General features: G+C 49.7%; 8 protein-coding genes across 8 annotated transcripts; 4 read left to right on the top strand and 4 right to left on the bottom strand.

Annotated features, from left to right (window-relative positions):
- Positions 1-239: 239 nt before the first annotated feature.
- BO80DRAFT_467770 (putative cell morphogenesis protein (PAG1)) lies at positions 240-8,989 on the top strand. Its single transcript, XM_025722881.1, has 5 exons — positions 240-727; positions 859-1,610; positions 1,666-1,896; positions 1,962-5,276; positions 5,327-8,989. Coding segments are annotated over exons 1-5 (7,755 nt in total). The 5' UTR covers positions 240-726; the 3' UTR covers positions 8,783-8,989.
- Positions 8,990-9,375: 386 nt separating this feature from the next.
- BO80DRAFT_458154 (6-phosphogluconate dehydrogenase C-terminal domain-like protein) lies at positions 9,376-10,654 on the top strand (the record flags this gene model as incomplete). Its single annotated transcript, XM_025722265.1, has 3 exons — positions 9,376-9,487; positions 9,563-9,753; positions 9,920-10,654. The coding sequence occupies 3 exons, from the start codon at positions 9,376-9,378 to the stop codon at positions 10,652-10,654; spliced, it is 1,038 nt and encodes a 345-aa protein (XP_025571869.1).
- Positions 10,655-11,396: 742 nt separating this feature from the next.
- BO80DRAFT_482117 (cytochrome P450) lies at positions 11,397-13,467 on the bottom strand (the record flags this gene model as incomplete). The annotated part of the gene is made up of 9 exons (XM_025723394.1): positions 11,397-11,448; positions 11,552-11,625; positions 11,680-11,705; positions 11,760-11,810; positions 11,863-11,974; positions 12,034-12,668; positions 12,722-12,943; positions 13,018-13,053; positions 13,140-13,467. The coding sequence occupies 9 exons, from the start codon at positions 13,465-13,467 to the stop codon at positions 11,397-11,399; spliced, it is 1,536 nt and encodes a 511-aa protein (XP_025571870.1).
- Positions 13,468-14,652: 1,185 nt separating this feature from the next.
- On the bottom strand, positions 14,653-16,550 carry BO80DRAFT_496268 (pentachlorophenol 4-monooxygenase; the record flags this gene model as incomplete). The annotated part of the gene is made up of 4 exons (XM_025724007.1): positions 16,423-16,550; positions 15,956-16,358; positions 15,549-15,899; positions 14,653-15,499 (listed from the first exon to the last, which is right to left on the bottom strand). Exons 1-4 carry the CDS (start codon positions 16,526-16,528, stop codon positions 14,653-14,655), a joined length of 1,707 nt encoding a protein of 568 aa, XP_025571871.1. The 5' UTR covers positions 16,529-16,550.
- A 688-nt stretch (positions 16,551-17,238) lies between these two features.
- Positions 17,239-19,809, bottom strand: BO80DRAFT_191298 (fungal specific transcription factor domain-containing protein). Its single transcript, XM_025714114.1, has 5 exons — positions 19,652-19,809; positions 18,528-19,595; positions 18,086-18,478; positions 17,795-18,033; positions 17,239-17,740 (listed from the first exon to the last, which is right to left on the bottom strand). The coding sequence occupies exons 1-5, from the start codon at positions 19,678-19,680 to the stop codon at positions 17,277-17,279; spliced, it is 2,193 nt and encodes a 730-aa protein (XP_025571872.1). The 5' UTR covers positions 19,681-19,809; the 3' UTR covers positions 17,239-17,276.
- Positions 19,810-20,986: 1,177 nt separating this feature from the next.
- BO80DRAFT_428214 (uncharacterized protein) lies at positions 20,987-22,104 on the bottom strand. The gene has a single exon (XM_025720201.1). It carries the CDS (start codon positions 21,820-21,822, stop codon positions 21,268-21,270), a length of 555 nt encoding a protein of 184 aa, XP_025571873.1. The 5' UTR covers positions 21,823-22,104; the 3' UTR covers positions 20,987-21,267.
- Positions 22,105-22,375: 271 nt separating this feature from the next.
- On the top strand, positions 22,376-22,979 carry BO80DRAFT_414618 (CENP-S family protein; the record flags this gene model as incomplete). Its single annotated transcript, XM_025718105.1, has 4 exons — positions 22,376-22,408; positions 22,456-22,579; positions 22,686-22,719; positions 22,862-22,979. The coding sequence occupies 4 exons, from the start codon at positions 22,376-22,378 to the stop codon at positions 22,977-22,979; spliced, it is 309 nt and encodes a 102-aa protein (XP_025571874.1).
- Positions 22,980-23,664: 685 nt separating this feature from the next.
- BO80DRAFT_389620 (uncharacterized protein) lies at positions 23,665-25,124 on the top strand. Its single transcript, XM_025717122.1, has 5 exons — positions 23,665-23,916; positions 23,971-24,004; positions 24,055-24,303; positions 24,356-24,922; positions 24,973-25,124. Exons 1-5 carry the CDS (start codon positions 23,770-23,772, stop codon positions 25,098-25,100), a joined length of 1,125 nt encoding a protein of 374 aa, XP_025571875.1. The 5' UTR covers positions 23,665-23,769; the 3' UTR covers positions 25,101-25,124.
- The last annotated feature ends 320 nt before the right edge of the window (positions 25,125-25,444 follow it).

Raw genomic sequence — 25,444 nt, forward strand, 5'->3', positions numbered from 1 at the left:
AGTAAGATAAACCTGGTAGTTAGTTAATGATTGAAGCGGCAGCTTGAGGTAATCTTGCATATTGCCCCGTTCAACAGCGTATCGCTCGAGTCACTGGTCACATCGTCTGTAGAAAAACCCTTCCGAAACTCCTAGCATGGTTGTTACCTGGTGAAGCTGATGACCTCGGAACTTGAGAACTTCAGTCAATTCTGGTATAAGAGTGCATACTACCCAGTTCAATGAATACGAACGGCCGTGTCTCCTTTTCGTCGGAGCAAGGTTTCGGCGTGTTCCTTATCTAGAGATAAGATTGGCTGGGGAAGAGTATCGTCAATGTGACCATACTGAGACATGGGCAGTCTTCTCAGGCCCAGAGCGGAGATTCTGAGGAGAAGGGCCTCTGTAACCTCTAATAGCATTGCGAGGGGTGTAATAATGGAATGGCTACTCATATAATTTTGAATTTGCTGACTTTTTCCCTGAATGTGTTCTCTCGGGGCCGGTATGGTCCCCGTGCTCAGAGCCTCTCCGGTCGCGAGTAAAGGCTGGAGCTGCTCCAGCAACAAAGCTCGAGTCACGGAATCTCATACTCAAACAACCCACCCTGTTCATCAATCTCACCTCCAATTTCTGCGCGGAAGATAACCATGCACTGTTTGCAAGTGCACCCAGGTTCTTTCGCTCCAACTGAAGAGAGCACTAGCAGGCAATGAGCGGCGTTTGACCGGAACGACGTTGGACAGCAGTACGTGACCCTGTCCTGGATCGCTTGACCGGACCTCGTGGTTCTCCATTCTTGTGCTTTGACTTTACCATCTCTCGTCCCAAATGGAGGCTGCTGATGGTAGCTCGTGTCTGACCTGTTGTTCGTGGTAGTGGCCTCACATCCGTCGATCAAGGCTGGTCCCATCCAGCCAACGCCAATGCCCCTCATCCCTGACGATTCGAGCCCTGTGTCGCACCATAGCTTTTCCACTCCACCAGATCGCCTTGTCACGAGAAGCACCCCGTCATCCACGGTGCACAGCCGGGAAACATCAACTGTCAGAGGGGGAGCCGATCCATCCGCCTTAGCCCCTTCATCCTCGCAACCTCAACACAATCGGCGCGGCAACTCTCACTCCAAGAGCCCCGAACCGAATACTGGGAGACCCTGTTTTGGGTACGATGTCGGGCTGGAAAGAAGACCTTCCAACTCATATGGTCACCATCGAAATACCTCGATCGTCCATGGAATCCAGCACTCCCGAAATCCTAGTTTCGCCGCCTCTACAACCTCTACTAGTCCTCTGAGTCCGGAATTGATTGCTTCTCTCGGCCGTGGCGGTGCTGCCGAGCAGGAAAGCATGGGGAGTGTACGTGTGGAGCAGCACGAGATGCATTCGAGCTCCCAGGGCCAAGGGCCCAATGGAACAAGCCACAGCCTGCAGGGCACACTAAGCACTATCGAGGACCGAGATATGGACGACGTCGCCGAGGGGACCCCGACAAATACAGCCCACAGACGAATGAACTCCAACGGAAAGCCGTGGCAAGAGCGATCACATAGCCGTTCGCACTCGCGGCATCATTATGGGGCAGAATCGAAGACAGTTGGGGAATACGCTCTGCATCATCTCTTTAATTCCGTAAGTACATGATCTATATCCAGAATGCGGACCGGGCTATTGACAGTAGCGCAAGTTCGTCGGTCAAGCGGACAACAAGATCAATCAGGCCATAATGAAATTGGGCGAGTCGGACGCGCCCGTCGAAGAGGTATGCGGGCCGGGTGTGGATTCGAACTTTGATCAATTGATCTCTGCCTTGGGTCATATCGCACGGGAGAAACCGAAGCCTCTGATCGATACCATCATGTTTTGGCGGAAGGCAAAGGGTGACGCTGCCACCGTGGCTAAACAGGCAGCTGGTCAGGTATGCCGTACAATACCCTCTATCTACCTGGATCCTCCTTTGAGCTGATGGTAATTTCTTTCTAGAAGCCTTCCGAGAATGGGCATTTAATACGCCGTAACACTGAGCCACCCCAGATCATCGCAGAGTCTACAACGCAGACTGACTCGCCGCCTTCTTCAACTACGCTTTATTCTCGACATGACGATGTCATCCTGACCGAGCGGCGTGCGACAGTATCCGTCTACCTTGTCTGCAGGGTATTGATCGAGATCTTTAACCAGAGCAGTCTCGCTTCGATTACGCTGGATATGGCGGACCGTTTAGAGGATATCGTGTTCGGTCAGCTCAAAACAGTAGATCCCGACCAGATCTCGGCCTCTCCACTTCGCATGGCAAACTGGAGGATCTATTCCCAGGTACTGGGGATCATGAGTGAGAACAACTTCACGAGTGTTTCAGCTCGGTTCTTGTCAGAGCTTGAGAAGGTCCAAAAGGATGAAACACTCCGCGGACCTTCCAAAGATGGAGACGCCAAAGCCGAACTCCTCATCTTAGGGATGAGGCATATTCGAATTAGGACGCACCCCGACTCGTGGGCGAGGTCGTGCGATTTCATGCGATCATTGGCACGATTGTTCGGCAATGCTCATGGGCAACGGGTGAAGCAGGCATTTTGCTACATCTTTGAGAAGTTACTTCTCCCTGTGGCTGCAAGCCCCACCTGTGATTTGACATTGCCCAAGTGGAAGGAGTTCTTAGAATTGGTTCAATCTCGCCTGTCACAGATGCTAACTAAGCCTCGTCATTGGACTGTGGCTTTCCCTCTCCATGTTCTGCTCCTATGTGTGTCAACGAAGGAAAACTTTTCTTCTCAATGGCTCTCTGTGATTCAGTCGCTCCCGCCAAGGTTGAAGGACCGTCCTACAAGAGGCCCGGCACTCCAGGCAATGTGTCGCTTACTGTGGACATATTTCTTCCGCTATTCGGAATCACCGACAGCTACACTACGGAAAGTCGAAGAAGTATCCAGGATAGCGCTTCCGGCAGGAAAAAGGACGTATCTAAGCACAGACTCGGCGGTTGCAGAACCGCTGATCCAACTGGTACGGATGATCGGATTCAAGCATCCCGACGTGTGTTTCCGTAACATCATCTTTCATTTAATCAATTCGGATCTTTTCCTTTCTGGGAAGGAGCTGAAGATCGAACAGATGGAGCCAGAAAAGATGGTGATCGGTATTAGATCCTTCCTCGCGATTATAACGGACCTGGAGAATTGTGACCAGCTATGTCCCCCATTTCCCACTGGCTCAATTCCCAACCCTTTCACCGACATTTCTTCCTCGACATATCTCCACCGTCCTCAATACCTGGCAGATCCACGGCTACCGAATGCTCAAACGGATCGGGAAGATGCAGCGTCACCTCCTGTCAACACGTCAAGACTGAGCGACAATATCAAAGAATATTATATCAAATTCTGTGACATCCTTGGCAAGATAACGCTTCTATGTGACAATACTTTCGGAGGACAGGCGGCGCTAGATGAGAAATTTGGCGGCACAACCCCGAAGACTCCCATCTCAGAGGCCTTCAGTTTTGGACGACGGGACGATCATCCGAATGCCCTAGACCAGAGACAAGGCTTCTACGATCTGCTCCATGTAGCAGTTCAAGCACTGCCCCGCTGTCTGTCTGACCGCATACCATTCAATTCTCTTATCAATCTGCTTTGTACGGGGACAGCTCATGTCCAGACAAATATCGCATCCTCATCTGCTGAGTCTCTAAAGGCTATCGCACGGCAGTCTCATGCCCAGCAAGTTACAATAGGTTTCGCGAGATTCATATTCAACTTTGACGCACGATACTCCACCATGTCAGACGAAGGTATGCTTGGGCCAGGCCACATTGAATCTACATTGAGGCTGTACGTGGAGTTGCTCAGAATCTGGATTGAGGAGATCAAGCAGAAATCAAAGGACGCAGCTGCAGATTCTGGGGATAAGACTGGCTCTGGGAGCAGAGCTCTGCAACTCGACCTGTCAAGTGTTCTTGCCCAGGTCGAGGAGGTTGAATCCCACGGTCTGTTCTTCCTGTGCTCGCAGTCAAGGAGGGTCCGCGCTTTTGCAATCACGGTGCTACGCCTGATTACCGAATTTGATAGCGCTCTGGGTAAAGAGAATACACGGATCATTCGGATACTCGAAGCCGATTCGCAACAAATTCTCGACGTCAATGATGAACAGTTGACAGTGGCTGAGAGGAGCCGGATTCAGAAAGGCAAACGAAGAAGCGCCTTTCAAAATACGCTAATTGAGCTGTGTAGCAGCGAAGTTTCCTATGACTCGACATTGTGGTCGAAGGTTTTCCCGAACATTGTTCGGATTAGCTTTGAGACTTGCCCGTTCGCCGTGACGCTAGGGCGTGAGATCGTGTGTGCAAGGCTTGTCCTTATGCACAAAACCATCACCTCGCTTGCCGAGAGCCCTCAGCATCCTCAATATGGTCCCATAGACGCGATCCAAGCCCGCTCGTATGGCAGAAGCAATACGACTGCTGAGATATTGATTGAGCAGTGGAAACTGTATTTGGTCATGGCTTGCACCACTCTCAACAGCGTTGGTGCGCAATCCCAGAGCCAGTTGGCAAACGCTCAGCACGCGCGGAAAGGGTCAAAAGGTGCCCAGCAGTCTCAGGATAAAATCAGCTCCGCCAGAAGTCTCTTTGCATTTGTGATCCCGTTGCTATCAGCTGAGCGAGCTTCCATCCGGAACGCTATAGTGGTTGCTTTGGGATCGATCAACAAGAACCTGTATCGGACTCTACTTGAATCCCTACAGTATGCCGTCACAACTTGCAACGAAGAAGCCAAGGTTCGAATCGGTACACATTATCGTACGCCGAGCAGCCCGAGGCGCAATCGCAGAACAGACCGGCTGCGAACCGAGGTCACTCATGTGTATAAACTAACATCACACTTTCTCAAAGAACCTGAGGTATATAACGATGATTGGATCGTCAACAACCTTGTCACCTACGCAAAGGACCTGCGCATATTTTTGAGCGACGCTGAGGTACAAAATGACTGGGAGTTCCAACGGCTGCGCTTTCATTACTGCGGACTGATGGAGGAGCTTTTTGAGGGAGTCAATCGTACTAAAGACCCCTCTCGTTGGATACCCTTCGAGTCAAGAAAGTCAGCTTTCTCTCTAATGGAGGACTGGTGCGGCTACTCACCAAATCAGTCCCAAATCTCGCAGCGTGAGGAGACTATGCGGAGGAATGCCATCTCACAGAACCATGAGTCTGGGGAATTGCGAAATACCGCTGCAGCCATGGAGATAGAGAAGAAGAATCTGCGTGCGGCAGCCCTCAGCGCAATGGCCTCCTTGTGTGTAAGTCATCTACAACTTCCATTGCTAGGAATGACAACTGACTCTTACAGGCTGGCCCAATCAGCATCACAACAGAGAGCGGTTCGGTACTTCAGTTCGATGTGGGCCGAATGCTGTCTTGGATCGATATCATTTTCAATACAATCAGCGACAAGTGGCACGCTATTGGTAGACGAGCCCTTAAGAATCTAATTATTCATAATAAGGAGCACTCGTACCTGTTAGAGCGGTCGATTGAGATGTGCTATGTCACAGAGCGGCCAAAGGCTTTGGAGAGTTACTTTGAAGTGGTAACAGAAGTGCTCATCGAGCACACGGATTATCCGCTTGGCTTTTGGAGGATTTTGGGCGCTGTGCTTGTGACCCTTGGCAGCCCCAAACGGGAGATAAGAATGAAGTCTGCGAAGCTGCTGCGGATATTGGAAGAGCGGCAACAGAAGAGTTCCCGGCTACAGGACTTCGATATCAGCATTTCTGACAAGACTACCGCCGTCTACAAGCTTGCTCAGTTCGAGACGTCGAAACGATTGGCAAAACAACATTCCGACCTGGCTTTTACTCTTTTCTCTGAATTCTCATTGCACTTCCGAAATTTGCGACCTGATAGCCAGCGGAATATGGTAGCGGCCATCCTTCCATGGGTCCAGACAATGGAGCTTCAGGTCGACCCCAACGGGGGGCCGACTGCAAAGTCATACATGCTTCTGGCCAATCTCTTTGAGATCACAATCAGGTGCAGTACTATTCTGCCGAACGAAGTCCAAGCCCTTTGGCAAGCTTTGGCCACCGGCCCGCATGGCGGGAACGTGCAATTGGTGCTCGACTTCATTATCAGCCTTTGCCTGGAGCGGAAAGAACAAAATTTTGTGGATTACGCCAAACAAGTGGTTGTGTTTCTGGCGGGCACGCCCGCTGGCTCCAAGGTTATTGAGTTCTTTTTGTTGCAGGTTGTGCCTAAGCACATGGTACAAGAGAGGAAAGAAATCACGCCAGCTCCGCCCGATACCAGAGGCCTACCTTATGTCGCAGATCTCGGAACTGTACTCCCAGTTGGCAATAAACAGGCTGGCCTGTCTCTCGGTCAAGTCGCGCTAATCTTCCTCGTGGACCTAATGGTTTCACCGGTGACACTTACCATGGACGATTTGGTGAAATTACTTCATGTTGTCCTCATCCTCTGGGACCATTATACACTCACCGTACAAGAACAGGCCAGGGAAATGCTGGTCCATCTTATCCACGAGTTGATTGCGGCCAAGGTTGAAGATGACGCGGCTATGGAAACACGCCAGTCCATTGAAGACTTTGTGGAATCAATCCGCAAGAGTGACCCAAAGGTAGTGTGGGAATATGAAGATATCAGTGAGAAGGATGACGAGGAAGATGGCAGTCGCGTCCCGTCGTCGATGGCTTCGGTCACCCGCAAAGTGGTCGATTTCTTCAGCCTTGGGTATGAGGGCCTGAACGACCTATGGGCGAAAGAGGCATTGAACTGGGCGACGTCTTGCCCCGTTCGGCATCTTGCTTGTCGATCATTCCAGGTGTTCCGTTGCATATCCATGTCCCTGGACTCCCGGATGCTGGCCGATATGCTGGCTCGTCTCTCGAATACCATTGCGGATGAGGAGTCGGACTATCGAACATTCTCAATGGAGATCCTGACAACACTTAAAATTATCATTAGCTCATTGGCACCAACCGATTTGCTTCGATACCCGCAGCTGTTCTGGACTACGTGCGCATGCTTGAATACTATCCACGAAACCGAGTTTATCGAGAGCATTGGCATGCTTGAGAAATTCCTGGATCGTGTCGACATGAGCGATCCCATGGTGGTGACGGAACTTGTCAAAGGCCAGCCGCCAAAGTGGGAGGGTGGTTTTGACGGTCTGCAAGACTTGATCTACAAGGGCTTGAAGTCTTCTGAATCACTCAATCAAACATTGGATATCTTACACCGCCTAAGCGGTCTACCCAACAATGAGCTCATTGGAGATGGCAATCGGTTGCTATATACGATACTGGCGAACGTGCCTCACTTCTTGCACCATTTTGACTCGGAGGTCGACGATCCCAAGACCCTAGCACGTGCTACATTGCTGGCACGTGTCGCTGAAAGCGAGAGATGCCCACGACTGGCAGCTTCCTTGCTCGGTTTCGCCAATGGGCAATACAAAGCGGAGAGCGATTTTCTGAGCCATATCATCACCGAGATTCGGTCCTATTACTTCCCGCGCCAGGACGTTCAGAGTCTCATTTTCCTCATGGGCTTATTGACCAACACAACGAACTGGTTCCGCGTCAAGGTCATGAAAATCCTCTGCGTGTTATTGCCCGATATGGACATGCGTCGAAGCGAAGTGACGTGTCATGGTCCTGATCTGATCTCTCCTCTCCTGCGACTGTTACAAACGGATCTTTGCCCTCAGGCTCTGCAGGTGATGGACCACATTATGACGGTCTCGACCAATCCCATGGAGAGACATCACATTCGGATGAGCATGGCCTCGGCTTCTTCGTCTCGGGCTATCCGCAAAGAGTACGAACGTGTTCAGAGTTTGTATGGCATACCTGAGCCGACCGGGTGGTCGATACCGATGCCTGCGACACAATCCAGCATCACGCGGCATAATGTCCATGCGGTGTTTTACACCTGTGCTGAAGTCGACTGCATGGAGGCGCAGGAGACCGCCCCCACTGACGTGGAATTCCATGCCGACGAGTACAATGACACGTTCTTCCCCATGCGGGCGGACACGATGAAGTCCATCGATACTCAAACCGATGGCAACATGGGGGACATTGTCCAGAAGCTGGACAGTCTGGACGATTTCTTCGAAGAAACCGACCCGGTCCATTCCACACTGGACTCGGATGCAACACTGCGCGGCTTTACAGGCACCTATGCGGATACCAGCGCTAGTCTTTACGATCAGCAAACCGCGCCGATCCTCCGCAAATCCCTTGCCAGGACCGCTTCCACGTCGTCTTTCCACAATGGACTTGCAGAGTCACGTCCGTCCAACCTGCGCTTGGACAGCGCGGGAACGCCTTCCCCTGGCACATTTACGCCTCAAGCTCCTAGCCAGAATGTGCGGCCGGTGTCTCATACCCGCTCTGTGACGTCCCCGGTGAATCATCTATTCTCGACGCCGGGATCCAATGTACAACATACGACGCCCCTTATCGGGTTCGAGTCGGCGTTCCTGTCGGACGATGAAGTGGAGGACGGGCTTGCTGACCACAAGCCACCCATGGCCCATCCCCACAGCCAAACGCGCAGTGCCACGGACGGGTCGTCATCGCTGGAGTCGATGATCCGTAGCGGCATGAGGCGGCTCACGGGCGGAGCAGCTACGAATCGGGAAAAGGAGAGGCAGCGAGATCTGGTTCGAGCTCAACAGCGGGCGCTCGTCCAGACGGCCAGCTCACCGCGCGTACCTAAGGTACCTGTTGAGTATCTCACGGGGTCGGTCAGCAATCCCTCGTCCCCGGCGCAGCAGTGACGGGGTTGTCCGCCACCCCGTCCCTGGCTGACCTTTTGCTTTCGCGATGCCATTTGGTACTTGGTGTGATATGGCGTTTAACATACCCATTTGTCGATGCTTCTTCTGATCTGCGTTATGTGCGCGATTCTTGTGCCTCATTTTGTTGCCTACTAGCTTGTGTCCTGTAGAATAATTAATTGCTCTCTCAATAAAGACAAGATGCCGTATACTATAGTCATAGTCAATACTCCGCATTTGATACGTGGATGCCTGATGGTCCAGGCGGGCCGCCCGAGAGGCGCCGGTTGGAGGCTCCGCAGCCTTAGCGGATGGAGCTTCCCCGCATTGGGGGATTGGGGGGCCGATCCCTGGCGGATGGAAAGAGGCGGAAAGCACCGGCCTGCGGAGTTCGTCAGTCGTAACCCCTCCTGCCCCCTCGGGCCACCATGCTGTCCCTACAAATACCATCCCTTGCTACCGTCATTCGGGTCCTCGTGTTCCCTACCATCTTGCGTCACACCATAAGTCATCTTCTCCTAATTGGGTAGCGTACCTCGATTGTGAGCATGAGTTTCTCGCGTGTCCGATCCCTTCCATTGCGAAGGGTTCCCATGTCCAATACTATCCCCTCGGCTCTCCGCTTTGCACCCCGTTCTGGAAGAACCTTTTCAACCTCGGTGCAACGGGATGCTACCTGGGGCTTTATAGGACTAGGCCAAATGGGTGAGTGTCTCACGAGCCATTGGAAAGAAAGCCTCGTCGTGAACCATTGTCTAATTAGATTCCTCGGCTCCACAGGCTACAACATGGCCAAGAACCTCCGCGCCAAGATCCCCGAGACGGATACTTTGTTAATACGCGATGTGAACGAAGATAGCATGGCCAGGTTTGTGAAGGAGGCTAGTGAAACTGCTAGGAGCAGCGGCGCTGGTGTTGGGACCTCCGAGGTCCTGGTGGCCCAGTCTGCTAGAGAACTTGCAGAGAAGTCGGTAAGTGGAGTTTATTCGGAATTTCTCCCCGCTCTATAGCAGGAACGACGTGGTATCCACTCCCTGGGACTGGATAGGCTTTATTATTGGAGTCCTACTTACTGTCACTAAACCCCGTGATATGTCTGCCTGTCCCGGGTTCCAATTTTGATGATTTACTCTCCAGAGCGTGATCATTACCAGCCTCCCGGGCCCTCAGCACGTCAAGGACGTTTTCCACTCGATTCTCCGGCAAGGCGATCTTCCCGCCTTGGATCAAGAGCGTCTGTTCATCGATACCTCCACAATCGACCCGGCGTCATCTAAGGAGATTGCAAACGCGATACACACAACGTGCCAAGGGCACTTTGTTGACGCACCGGTTTCGGGCGGTGTGGTGGGCGCCCGTGCTGGGACACTGTCGTTCATGTTCGGGGCATCTTCGCAAACGGGCCAACTTCTTGATCGGGTACGAGCGGTGTTGCTTCTGATGGGGAAGAAGGCGTGGCACATGGGCGCTCCGGGAGCTGGTGTTGCGGGCAAACTCGCCAATAATTACATTCTGGCTATCAGTAACATTGCGACAGCGGAAGCGATGAACCTTGGGATTCGCTGGGGCTTGGACCCCAAGGCCTTGGCCGAGCTTGTCAACTCGTCTACCGGTCGGTGCTGGCCCATGGAAATCAACAACCCTGTGCCTGGCGTGGTTGAGACAGCACCGGCGTCTCGTGGATACGAAGGAGGGTTTGGCGTGAGCTTGATGAACAAAGATCTTCGTTTGGCTATTACAGCTGCGGAGGAGTCGCAAACACCTTTGGAGCTCGGAGAAATTGCTCGTGGGGTGTACAATGCTGTCGAGGAGGAACATAAGGGTAAGGACTTTTCCGTGGTATACAAGTGGCTGCAAGACCGCTCGCAATGAGGGTCATCTCGCTGGTACGAGATTATCCACAATATGATATATGTGAACTCCTGTCCTGGGCAATGACTGCTCCAGGACAAGTCATTGGGGCCTATTTCTGAAATCGCGATCGCTCTATCATTCCGACTGTTTGAGCAACGGATCTGTAGTACTCGTCCCAGCATCCTCATCTTCATGTGAATTCTGTTCATGGTCCCCTTGTGCATTTATTGACCTGTATTCCTCCACCTACATGTCTTTCGCAATACCTCATCTACTGAGCCTACGTTGGGGGCTTCCTGTTCCTGCGTCGAAGCATAGCCCACATCTTGTAGCTACAATCCGCATCTCTAGATGACATCTCTCTTCTATAATTACTCAAGCCAGCAGAGCCAATAGGAAGGTTTAACACCCACGCTCTATACTCGTAAACTAATATTTCTCTGAACAATGAAGGAGAGACGCCTTGAGGTTCTCAAATGACTCTTCTCCGGTGTAACTTAGACCTTCTCTACAGACTCACATACTGTTGATAGACATTCCTGCTTATGTTTGACCTATAGATTATTCATACACTTGTTCTTGGTCGATCAAGTAATGTCGAGCGGGATACCAAGTTCAAATAAGAAACGTTTACATGGTCGTAATCATTCCTAAACAACTATCTACCCAATCTTCAGGTAAAGCACTACCTAGACAGAGCCAATATCTTCTCACAATATCTAATCCAATGTCTTTTTCTAAATCTAAACAATCGTCTGGATCACGACCGAGGACGAAGCTTAACCATCACCCCTTCTTGTTTGACGAACCACCTAGAAAGTTATCAGTCACATTTACCATCGTCTTAATCAAAAACACTAGTAGCCAGGTATATTTCCTTCTATCCCCGAATGTAAAGGCGGGGGGATAACATACCAACACGTCTCCTTCCACTCCGCGTCTGGTTCCGCAAGCTGTATCTCGAATCGGTTCAGGAGGGTCGGGATCATCTATTTACTTGTTAACATGTACTGAGGTATGAGTAGCCAGATTGGTGTATTTACCTTGCTCATTTCCATCCAGCTGATATCTGAGGAGGTGTCAGTTGTCAAACTGGGGTGGTTTGGGGTTCTAGGAGACGTACTTTTTCCAATACAGAGTCGAGCGCCGCCGCCGAAGGCGAAGAAATATCTTTCTGTGTATAGTATTAGTTTCTGGGGCTGTGAGGTAATGGGGCTGAAGCGTACTCATATCGCCGGTCTTCTCAGTCAACCATCGTTCAGGTCGAAAGGCTTCGACGTCGTCGTCGAATACACTTGGGTCTCGGTGGATGACCCAGGGGTTGACGCCTACTGTTGTCTGTATAGTCCATAAGGTTAGCGACATTCAATGTCATAGACGATTGGGATTCGACTTACTCCCCCCGGCAAAAAACACCCATCTATGACAATCCCCTCCTTCGGAACCACCCGCGGCAAATTCATCCCCACAGCCGGATGCAACCTCAACGCTTCATACATACACGCTTGAAGATACGGCATATCATTCGCCTCGTCCAACTTGACCGGATCCGAGAATCTGCCCTGGCGTTTCCGATCTTCGATCTCGTCTCTCAGGTTGGATAAACACGTTGGGTTTTTCAACAGATAGTAAATAATCGATCGGAGCGAAATAGCAGTGGTATCCGATCCAGCAAATACATTCGACGCGGCCATGGAAAGGACATCGTTGTCGGACAGTTGCTTTTCTTTTTTATTTTGCACGTCGAAGAGTTTGGATAGTAGGTCATGTTTTTCTCCATTGTGCTGAGTTTTCTCTTTGCGATCGGTTACTTCGCGAGCTGCGATCTGACGAATCGTGCCGTGACGTGCTGTGATTGCTAGGTGGCTGCCAATGAGAGGACTCAAGTAATCATGAACCCAGTATAGCCAGGGGACTTGGCCCACCCAGGCGGCCGAGCGAAGTGCGTTCTCAATTTGTTGGAATGCACTACCGTCTGTGCCGGTCTCGAGGAAGTTAAATGGTTTGGAGAAGGTGATTTCGCCGATGATATCTATTAAACTCACCCATTAGTAACCTTGAGAACGAGGGGGTGGGAGGGCTCACCAAAAGCAAACAACTGCATCCACTTCCCCATATCAACAATCGCTTCAGGCCCCTGCCGTGCCATGCATTGCATGAATTGCTCGATGACTGTATCTACCCCGGATTCGAAATCTTTCAGACTACTCATTGAGTAAACGTTGTTGACGAGTCGTCGTTGAGCACCGTGGATTATCTCGTTGCGTTCTGCAAAGAGATCGAATGTGCGATGGCCTTGCCAGACGCCTTTTTTTCTTCTTAGCTTAGTTCTTGAGTATAGCATCTGCAATTGATTTATGCAATGGGTGTGAGGGACTCACTATACCAATCACTCTTCCTAAACTTCGACCCAGCTCCTACCACCAACCAAACAAACATCAGCCTAACCACTTCAGACACTACTCTCACTGAAACCTAGACCAATTCACGGGATTTAACATACCATAAATCTTCAAAATGGCATCCAAATCCGCCACACTCACTTCATTCGGCCCGATCCTGACCAACTTCCCATACTTGGTATGAAGATCGATGAATTCTCGATGCATGTGGCCTTTATCGGAGCGACGGACAAGCCATAGTCGGGATATACTGGCCCAGAAGGGACCTGGGATGCGTGATATTGGGTTGAGGAAGCGGGTGTAGATGATGTAGATGAGAAGAGAGAGGGATAGGAGAGTGGTGGATAGAGTGAGGATATGCAGGGTGGTTGTGGTTGGGGTGTTGTGATGGTGTAGGATTTCTTGAGGGAGGTTGGGTAGAAGGGGCATTGTGGTAGGAGGATGGGTAGATTGGTGGGTATACAGGAGTTAACTAAGAAAATTTAGGTTGGTTATACTTGAGATAGATGGGAATGTAGATGTAGAAAGATGAGCTCTTAAATAGATTGTGGTTGTGATTGCCACTATGTAATACCATCTCTACTGTGTCTTGTATGTATCTATGTAATTAACTAGTTGGTTGGAAGTACCGTACGGAGTAAAATGGCCTCCTCACTGCCTTGCCAGTTGTCACTGGCTGGATGCGGGGGCGGGGGATCGTCGGATCTGCGGGGTAAGTTATTCCAAGTATAGAGTCCATAAGAGCTGTTTGTGCTGAAGGATCATAGGAAAAGTTAAGAGATTGGTGGCATCACTAATAGTTACTCCTAAATTGAGCAATTGAGCTGATTATACTAATTGAGCCCGTCTAGAATGCTCAAGTCTATTACTATACTTAACGTTAACTGTGTCCAGCGTACTTGGAAGTCTGAGATGAGTGATCTCCATAGCTAGTTATATGAAGCTAGACTATCCATTAAGCAAATTAATCAGCATGATAAATCCGATCTAGGAAACAAGGTTGTCTAATCCCTTCCACGCTCAACGTCACAGATATCTGCAAGAGATCAAGAGCACACCGTACTCTGTACTCCGTACAAGGCCCAACAATGGGGCAATAGCTCTAAACCAGGACCCACATGATAGTGGTATGTTTCGGATGCGTATGGTATAACTTACGGTACCCGAAACGACGCAAAATACGTCCGCCCTCGATTGGGACGATGGGCTCTCTCTTGGCACAGAGGCAGTTTTTCGGCATTGAGAGTGCTGTTTCTGACGTAATTGATCATTTCTAGTGAGGATTTTGTTGGGAGTGATGCAGATAGTGGAGTGCCTAGACTATTCAGGGGTCGCTTTCTGAGTTTCTTAGACTTGCTAGGCTATGGAGCAACTTAGTAGCATCTATGAAGAAAGAGAGGGCTACATGATGGACACTAGTATCTTTATCAAGGTCTGGAAGGGATGTATGGCTACGATAGCATGATTTTTAATAAGAATGTTTGGAATTTGGGTTAATTCTATCAATCTATTGACATCTATATTCCGCAGTTTTGAATGACAACGAGCATATGTTCGAACAAAATACCTCTATCTTATCTATGAGAGATTCACCAATCACTTGTCAGTGTATATTCACTGCGGCGTCACAAAACCCGCAAAGTAGCCAGGAATGCTGCTCATTTCCTCAAGACGCGTCGCGTAGCCCAAGATCCCATCAGGACGGACAATAACGACCGTGCCGTTGACATCGGAGACAGTATAGGCAGTATGAGCGGACCGCTCCGAGTCATAGTACAATCGGCCAATTTTCGGAATATCAAAGACCTGGTCCCCTCCAGCTGGACTCTGAGCAACCACAGTGAGAAACCGAAGCATGCCGCGAGGAAGTGTTTCACTAATGTTCTTCAGTGCCTCCACGCCACGGGTGAGGCTGTCCTTGGTCTTATCTGGCCGTCCGGCGAACACAATCACAGACCAAGCACCGGTGTTGCGGGTCAGATGGAACAGTCGGGTAGGCAGCCTGGAGCCAGGGGCGTAGACCAATGCATCTGGGGCTCTCCAACCTGCCGATATCATGGTCGCCAAGGGGTCCTTGTTGATGATGTTTTCATCGTAATGAATTCCCAATCCAATATTGAACTGAATCGTGTCATCGAAGATCTTCGTGAATAGCTCGTTCGCATCTAAAGCGAGATCCTTATAGCCGTCGGGCACGGTGCCTGAAATAGTAGCCGAGAAGGCTTTGTCAAGACCGATCAGGTGCTGCGCTGCTGGGCGCCGTTCCGAATCATAAGTACGAAGCATATCGGCGCCATACCAGCCTTTGGCAACACCGCCCAACTTCCAGGCTAGATTAACTGCATCGTGGACGCCAGTGTTCATGCCCTGCGCGGCACCGGATGAGTGCGTATGACAAGCATCGCCTGCCAGTAACACACGATCGTTGTTGTAGAAAGAATCAGCCACCCGCTGGTTGATACTGTGTTGAGGTTAGGACGGTATGGAGACCGATGGACAAGAACACTCACCCATACAGAGTCCACCATTCGATAGACTCAATCTCCAACGAAAATGGTTCCATGGACTTGATAGCCTCCTTCTTAGCATCTTCAAGCGTGAGCTTGTCTCCATACTTGGCAAGCATTTCCTTTGTCATGGCAAATCCGATTCGCTTCACACCATGGTCCAGTTGAACCCAGAGAACATTACCGTGACTTTTGGATTCGATGGAAGCAAAGCCAACATCAGAGTCAGGCATATCAGTCTTGAAGTGTCCATCGATCCGCACCCATTTGAAGTTTGTGTGGTCTCCCTCGAAGGGGATTCCAGCCAAGCGTCTCACAAGAGAATGACCACCATCTGCGCCAACGATGTATTTACTTTGGATAAAAGTCAGAATAAGCAATCCTTCATCTGGAAGTGACGTGCTACATACCTTTTCACCGTCAAAGTCCTACCCGAGGCAACCTCGGTTATCTGCGAGGTCACCTTGTAATCATCATCACAAGGATCTTCATCAACAGAAAAGCCCTCTAGTTTCCATCCAATATATGGCTTCCCCCGGAGCACCTCATACGCATCGCGAATTACCTCTTCCGAGAACTTCTGGCGAATATTAAGACAATAGTCCAGGTATGTCCCGTGCATGCGCTGGAACATGACATGCCAGCCACGTGAAGTCACACGCTTGTCTCCATTATACGTCACACTGTTGCGAGCAACATACCCAATCTGATTCAGGTCATCCAACAACCCCAGTTGATCCAGCAGCTCCAGGGTGCGGGGGTATAGGGTTGTTGCGCGGCCATACATGGCTTGCTGAGATTTGTCATGTTGTTCTGATGTAATCGGTTATTCAAGGGCTCTTGAAAAAGGAGTGAGGAAAAGAGAAGTCTTTCTCACCAACAAGAATGGAGTCTACACCCTGTCTTGCAAGGCCATAGGCGATGAGCAGGCCAACAGGCCCACCGCCACAGATGAATACATCGGTCTTGATAACATCAGCCATGTTGAACTGTGTAGTAAAGGAGAATAGCGCAGATTGAATGCTGTGGTTATATCGATGGAAGTGTTCTCGAGGTTGGCAACGGCTGCCCTTTTATACCTGGCCTGAGTGGCCTGGTGAGTTGGCGCATTACGGCATTCCAGAACGCCGGTAAGGAGAAACTATACGAAAGACTGCACCAGAAACCATAGGTCCACGGGCTTTGTCGTGTTACACAACAGCAACATGTATCTGTGGGAGAAGTACGCGTAACGTATCGGAGGGTATCAGACCTGAGTGGAGTATCTGGCAGAAGAATAAACATTTTCAAGGGATACCCACCCAGGCAAAACGGCTACTGTCCGCTGTGGGTTGTATTTTTTGCCTGGTGTAATCGGGCCGGGTGCAAGTCGGTATGCCGGCCCCTTTCTCGGTAGGTTCGGGTAGCTTGAACCTTGGTCCTTTCCATCCTTCCCTGGTGGTTCAAAGTGGCGTCTCCTATAGACGACTGAATACGTCTGGTTCAGTTAAGATAGTTGGAAAGATACCGTGGGCTATGTGAGTGCTCACCTGCCCGAAAATTGACATTCGCAAGAAATCAAATCCAATGGTATCGAAACATGCGTCTGGGGACTTGAAAGCGACTGGCCAAAATAACAAAACTCGAGTAAAAGATAAGAGAACAGTCTCAAGATAAACAAAAATCATTTACGGAGTGTTCATGGACGAATAAATCTCTCAGAGTCAAAACAACACCCCCGTGGGATGAATATCATAAGAACGACGGTGATGTCAGCCAAAGATCATCCCACAGCATGTCCATCAACGAGCCATCAAAATCTTGTCCATTCCAGAAAGGCCCAAGTGCCTCAGAGGGAAACCCGGCAGGAGGTTCTTGATTGGCGCCAACATCTGCTTCGGAGAGGGTTGGGAAGGAAGTCGGTATGACAGACAATGGTGTGTCATGGCCCACAGGTACACTTGTAGGTGGAGCTGGAACTTGTTCGGCGGTATTGTCAAGGGGGCATGATTCACGATCGCCTTCATCTAGCAAATGGCATAATATCTTTTGGAGACTACTGGCGCAATTCTTGGCAGTGTTGCTGTACGAATCCATATTAGCTAGACAGTTGAAGCAGCTTTCCCAAGCAACCCTCAAAACCTCCTTGGAGAAGATAGATTCCATAGCGGGGCATGTCTGTGCCAACACGAGGACAACCCCAGCTGTAAAGGTATCTAATGGCTAAAATTAACGGGGTTTCCATTCAATAGTGTGGGATAGGCACATACAAAAGACACTATACCACCATACACTGGCCAATTCAGTCCTGGAAATGACATTCATAAGGTGCGACAGCTCAATCGCAGCCGCGACACAGGAAATTGAGCAGCTGAGGCTTAAGTCCGAGATAATATTGCGTTTTGGCTCTGCACCCGCGGAGGAGTTGTCTGGGTGACGTGGAGGGCAATTTTCCCGACAAAACTTGACAAGAGTGGGACGCAGAAGCAGAATCCTCAAGTGAAGGAACCTGTAAGAGATTTCAGCGATTGATAACTGAAACATATGCGCAAAGCACCTACCTTCCCCTCAATAAACTACTTTCACGGCGAAAGGGTTCAGCGAGCCCCGCAGATCCGTGAGCGTCATTCCATTGCAACGCCGCTGGAAGACTTGTCTCAAACACCGAAAGCTCCTCTTCTAGATCTAGCAAAATCTGAGCCTGATTATTACTCGACTTTATCCGCTCGGATTGTCCAGAATCCTCCCAAGGTTCATAAACTTCAGATAGGATTCTCCTTAATATCTTATACAACTGCAAAGTCCGGACATAAAACTCAGTCCGTGACAGTGTCTCTGGTTCTGATCGGTCGTGTTCAACACTCGAACCGAGATGTTCATCATTAACAGCTTCTGGAAGAGGCACTGCGGAGGCATGAGTCATGGGAGGGCGACCCAGCATCATACTGCTTGCTCTTGAGTTTACTGTCAGTAAGTTGTCAAATAAGAGGCAGAAATACCTACAGATCTAGCATTACACATCCATGCCAAACGCGCCGTCTCATCTGTATTTGAGCCGGTGTCCTATTCTTATCGGCTTTGAGGGAATGCATTCCAAGAGATTGCGCCACTCTGCAAGCAAGGCCTATTATGTTCCAACATCTCGAAGGAGACTTGCCTCCCTGCAAATATTGTGAAGTCAAAAGCAATGTCTGCACAAGGGCTAGATCTCCTTTATCAAGGGAGATGACGTTCAGAAGCGATTGTGAGCGTTGAAAGAACTCCTCAGAAGTGGCTTCGCGCGCTGTATGGTCTAGCTTGGAAAATTGGCATCCTAAAGCAAAGATTATGTTCAACGCGCAGTGGAACATCGAAGAAGATACACTTGGATCTCCTAGACCCATCCCGGACGAGGGGATCAGCCACGCCTCCGGCGTCCATAGGTTCCTGTACATGCGAAGAAAGCTCGGTTTATGAACGAATGGATACAAGCTGTGGATTTTGTCGAAATAACAGTTGAGGAGATAGCCAGCTAATTGTTGGGGTGGTAGATCATGCTTTTCGTCCCTTGAATTGGGTGCCTCGGCCACTGTTGGCCAGGAAGTTGGGCATGTGCTAGAACTTGCATGCAGGATGGTATTTGTTGGTTCTGCCGGTCCAGGTTCCTTTGCGGACTCTTTAATCTGTTTCAAGAAAGAGGCGACAGAAGAGTCACCAAAGAATTCGTCTTCGCTTTCTGACTCAGCAAATGGTCCGTCAGAAGTTATTCCCATTGCAGTAATTCGGATTTGGTTCCCTGCTGGGCTTTTTTGTTTTGAAGGTGGCCTTGATTTAGAAGCACCAGGCGCCTTGCTCCTGCCATCCTTTCTTTGGGTGTCTTGAGTGGCGGATGGGCCATCCCCTTCAAAGAATATAATCTCAAGGTCAGTACTATCACCATCTGATTGAGTAGAACAGTCATTATTTCTATCCAAGGCTCTCAGCCTGTTATCAGAAGGCCTCGACGAAGCATTTGGATTTTCTAGCGCGGGAAGATGATTGATATTTGCAGTCCCGGCTCCAACAAGGGTGACTTGAGACTGGTGCATAATTCTGAAATGGTCAGCCGTCGGGTAAACTAGAACAAACCGGTTATTGTAAAAACTAACTTACTGATTGCTCTGGATCTTCCTGGCATAGGAGTCGCTGGGGTAGGAACACGGGGTGTCCCGTCTTTTGCATTGCCCACAGATGGGCTCAATGCCGTCGCAGCGGATCTTTCGCTCACGACACCGGCTACAGGCCAGCAAAATCTTGGGTTTTAGGACTCTCAAGGGTTGAGGCTAAACCAGCGTAAGAAGCTAAACGTCACCGCTAATGATAATGATGCAGCGGACGTACCATTTCTATCAGTAGGCTAACAGAGCACTAAGCACCGCGCCGACCAAGTCAATTTCAGGAAAGTCAGAATCGTGTCAAAGACACTCTAGAGATATACGCCCTATAAAAGATAGTATGATTCAATCTAAGATATCGGAATTATGTCGCGTCGGGACGAGAACTGCCGGATTATTGTCAGTGAGTCTGGCATCTGCAGTTGGGATGCTGTTAGGGACCGAGGCGTTCCGTCAGGTTTCCGGGTACAGCAGGCCATAGCAGCCATCGGGCAAATGCACTTGCCTCAATGTCTGGGCCATGTGGGGCACGTGTGAGGCAATCCAGTCATAGAGCTTTTAGCATTTGAACCAGAAATCTTCCCTCGTTATTGATGAGGCAAATGCGCTAGGTAGGTAGTTTTCATCCTCAGATATCACAGCTCAATACAGATGAGACTTGCGCAGCTGAATGCATGATCAATCTCTATTTGGCTATGGAAAACAGAATCCATGTATTATGTATAGTCTGCATGGCTGCATTGCATGTTCGTCGAGGGCATTTGCTCTGCGTCAGTACCATCTCAGCACACCTATAGTCTGTTCAAGATATGATTCAACTTGTCAGCATAAAAATTCTCCTACCTAATAGTAATCTGTCGATCTCAACCCATCTTGGTCTGACTTGACCACAAACCGATGCCGAGAGAAAGCACACTTTACCCCCTCAAGAGGATGTGGTTGTCTGTATCGAAACAGTATCGGTAATTGTACCAGGCGCTGTATCGGAAGTGTATCACAAGGATGTGTATTGATCGTCCTACTTTGCCCACCGACACAGTCAGATAATCTTCCTATGCTACCTTGGACATTCATAGCACTTATGCAGTGCTTATACACAAGGTGAAATGCGTTCGATTTGTAGTACGTATACTTCAGTCGACTATCAAGGCTCTCAATGTTAAAATGCCATTTAGGTCGGATGACAGACTCGCTAGAAGTCTTTTGTCTCAGGTATGATCATTCTATAGAGTCCCGAACCAGATGTTTGAGGTCCGAATTAGGATTTTACTATTACTAGCATCTTCCTTTCTGCCTGCTATCTCCTATGCCACCAGGTGAACATACCAACGACATTCTATTCAGTACAGAAAGAAAGGAGATAAAGCTATACTGTTTATGCCTTAATATCTATTATTCATATTATTAAACACTGCCAACCGTACAGTTACTCAGAAACCTGAGCCTGTGTTGTCAGGTAGAAGCAGCGCTAAAGACACTGCCTTAATGCTTGTCATACATCTAACTACATTAAAGAACCCCATATGGTGATAATACATTCTCAGAAGAACCAGCCCAAAGCCCCAGTATATTACCAGCCCACATCACGAGGCAAAGAGGGCAGACTTAACCTACTCCTTCTTACCCGCAGCCTTCTCATTCTCGGAGTCACTCCAATCCAACAACTCCATGAGCTGTTCCTCCGACAGATTGTGCGTGCGGTTCTCGGCCTCCTTCTCCAGACTCTTCATGTACTTCTTCTGCCTCTTCCTGGCATTCTTCCCCCACTCAGGCACCCCACTCGCCGTCGCAAAGTCCTCTCCATCTTCGATCTCATCGTCTGTGTTCTCCACCTCTCCCAGAACCCGACCACCGCCACCGCGGAGTGCATTGGCCGATATCTTGGCCTTCTTCTTCTCGTTTTTCTTGGCCTCTTCCTTCTCCTTGATCTTTTTGCGTTCCCGGTCGTGCATCTTCTTGAAGAATTTCTCGATGTACGGCCGGAGGAGAAGGTATCCGATCACGGAGCAAATGACCTTTGTCCAACGGTTGATGCTCACATCGGCGAAGGAGGCATAGAGGTTACCAAAGAAGCGGGTAAAGATGGTTTCACAGAAGGCGTAGATTTGGCTGAAGAAGTCGTTGAGGGCATCGGCAGCGACCTCGCCTGGATCTCGGGTGGCCATTTTGCTTCTGTAGTGTACCTATCTCGTGGGCGATTGTGTGTGTGTGAAGGTTGCTGGGTTTGTGTAGGTCGGCGGATTCAACCGGAAGAGGTGTTTTTGTTGGGGAAGCGTTATCGTGGGGTAGTGGAGGAGCTGGAGCGAGCTGGAGGGCGGCTGGAGGAACCGGAGGAGCCGGAGCGAGGCAATTGCTTGTCAACCGATTCTCCTATCTCAGGAAGGGACGAAGCAAAGGCAAGGTAGAGTCTCTCAACCTGTGGTCAGTCATGGAACTTCATGGACTGTAGGAAGAATTCCGAATGTGGAAATGCGTCGTTCCGGCCTAGCGTCATTCCGCGTCGGAGATATAGATTGTCCGGGATAGGCTGGGGAGCCAATCACGGCCGCTTCCTTACTACAGTATGTAGGCTCAACGCGTCCCGACACGAGCCGCGCATCGGAGCGCATATCATCAAGTACTACTCCGTACTCCGTCTATTCATCGAGGGAAGAAAACACCACAGTTCGCATAATCGATCAAAATCAACACTCACACATCCACCTGTCTTTCACAGAAATGGACCAGGGAGAAGAAATCAGCCTCGAGGAGGTACGTACTCACCCGCGGTCACTGGCAGTACTAAGTCGCCTCTGCAGCGCTTAAAGTCCGCTCTCTGGTTGTCGATCGGGAAGATAGTGGATGAGGAAACCATTAAGCTTGGTGTCAACGCCACCCCTCAGTTTATTGGAGCCTTGACGGAAATGGTCTGGGCTCAGATAGGTATGAAAATCATCCATTGGCGATGTCAATGTCGAAAACTTGGACGACTGCACTTTCGTCACCTCTCGTTCACTGTAAGCAGGCGCTGACTAAGGCTGATGGACAGAGACGGTCAGCCAAGATCTGGAGTCTTTTGCTAAGTAAGTCACAATCTCTAGTACCGGGCCTCTGATTAGCAGAGCCTGATTGCCTTGTTCTGATGTGGCTACGGTCTACCGGGCCAGTTTGTCAAGTGACGGATGATGGCTTGGTGCGGGCTGACACTCGGTATTTCCTGTTTAGGCATGCCGGGCGTTCGACCGTCAATGTCGCAGATGTGATGCTACTCGCTCGCCGCAACGAGGGACTAGAATCTATCTTGCGGGCATTTGTCGAGCAATTGCGCGAAGAAGAGGCCTGATCAAACAGTATTCAATTCTCGCCGTTGGCTTTGGCGCAACATGGCGGATTGAGTATGGCAGATAATTGGCGGCTACACATCGCTGGGATCCAGGGTATGTCGACTTCTTTCTGGAGGACCTGTGCAGCATATTTCCCCGACCAGGAGGTGCTAAATCCGAGGCAGAAGAAGGACAAAGTCCGTTGGGTCATCCGTGACGGAACTTGATATCACCCAGACCCAGGGTTTCATTCGTCGGCAGATGTGACGCCACTGCCCAGATCCCCACAATCTGGGAACGGCACTTGACACCCCAAACATCAAGCCACGCCGCCTATGAAGCTTGGTCGACTAGAGATCGTGGCACATTCAATAATACTTTGAATTTAAAGTAGACGCCGGACGCCATCCCGACAAATCAGATGCCCGTGGTCCTGGGATTCTATTATTATAAGAGAAATCCCAATTGGAACGCCATGCGACACAAGGAACATCATACCTATGGTGTAATGATTATCTGAACGACACGCGGTTGATCCAATCAGGCCTACATTGTCTAGACCCAACTACCACTGAATACATCATGATCTCTCGAACTTAATCTGTATCCGTACTTTTTATAGATCTCAGGTCTAAGCAACGTCATCGCAACGTCTTTCAAATAGATGTTCCTCGACAGCCATGGCATTCAAATAGACAAAGCGGAGCTTTCGCCAGACCGTCCTATTCAAATGTTTCTAGAGCTACTATCCTTCCGAATGCATTACAAAGAATTCGTACTTTCGAAACACAGAAACTTTCGCATACAAAGATGCTTAACACCGCAACCGACTCCATCAGCACCTATCAAACTACCCTCAAAACCGCGCCCGTCATGAAAGCTGTACGCTTCCACGGTCGCGGCGACATCAGGGTTGAGGAGATCGAAGAGCCCACCTGTGGCAAAGGACAGGTGAAGGTGCTTATCCCTACTACGGGTTGCGATGGTATGCACTGACAAAATCCATCATAGATGCGACCTGCTTTTGTTGGAATATGCGGTAGTGGTAAGCTCAGACCAGCTGTCAGTGGAGTCTCTGCATACTAATTTCAAAAGACATACACGAATACTCTGGAGGCCCTGTTCTGGTCCCCCAAAAACCGCACGGAATCACCGGGGCCAGCCTCCCGGTAACCCTCGGTCATGAATTCAGCGGAATCGTCGAAGAAGTAGGAGAGGGTGTAACCGATATTTCTCCGGGACAACGAGCCGTCGTGCGACCAACCATCTTCGACCGCAAATGTCCTTCATGCAAACTAGGCTATGAATACTGTTGTGAGAATATTGGCTTCATCGGACTTTCGGGTAGCTCATACTCCGGCATGATTGGCATGCACGAATTCTAACCGATTTGCAGGATACGGCGGTGGACTAGCAAAACACATCGTAGCACCGGCAGAACACTTCTATTCGATTCCTAAAAATGTATCCCTCGAGGCAGCAGCCTTAGTCGAGCCATTAGCAGTAGCTTGGCACGCCGTGAACATCTCACCGTTCAAGCCAAACGACAGCGTCTTAGTGCTAGGAGGCGGACCAGTTGGGATCGGAGTCGTCCAAGTGCTCAAGTTACAAGGGGCAAAAAACGTCATGGTGGCAGAGTTGACAGAAAATAGGAAGAAGTTCGCGTCGGAGTATGGAGCAACGCATATTCTAGATCCACGAGAGGTGGACGTGGCCGCAAAGGTCCGCGAACTGACCAACGGCGTGGGTGCGGATGTAATTTTTGACACGGCTGGTGTGGAGGTAGCTCTTAACGGAGCGATTCGTGCGAGTCGAACACATGGAACGATAGTCAACATTGCTGTGTGGGAGAAACGGCCGGCTCTGCAAGTCAACGAGTTGATGTATAGCGAAGTCAACTATACGGGGTCTGCGCTGTATGATGAGAGCGCGTTTGATAATGTCATTCGGGCACTCAGCTATGGTACGTCACGCGATTTTTGGTCTACATTGACAAGTCTAACTGTTATCTAGGGCAATTGAATCCCGAAAGGATGATCACATCGAAAATCAAGTTGGATGAAGTTGTGGAAAAAGGATTCCAGGCCCTGGTGAACAATCGGGACGCCCACTGCAAGATCCTAGTTGATGTACAGGCTTAGAGACTTATCGGGATGCAGATTGTCAGGACGATAGTTATTAAATTTAATGTTAAGCCTTGGTGATATTGTACACATGGCCTAAATCGATATCTCCTACAGTAGGCACCCGAAAATATATACTGACTGAGCCTGGCAATAACCAGCCAACACCACAAACCATAGAGTTGCATACCAGTAAAGCCAGAACTTTCTCATTGGCGGTAAAGAAATATAAGGCCAGTCAGTACTCAGAATACCCAACGCCCATTCACCATACTGTATACTATCTTTCCAGTGAGAAGATGGTGCCTCTTGCCACCTCCAACATCTTTCGTACGCTTAATCTTAACAGTAGATTATTTAGC

Source organism: Aspergillus ibericus, assembly GCF_003184845.1.
Source record: "Aspergillus ibericus CBS 121593 unplaced genomic scaffold BO80scaffold_44, whole genome shotgun sequence".
NCBI lineage: Eukaryota > Fungi > Ascomycota > Eurotiomycetes > Eurotiales > Aspergillaceae > Aspergillus > Aspergillus ibericus.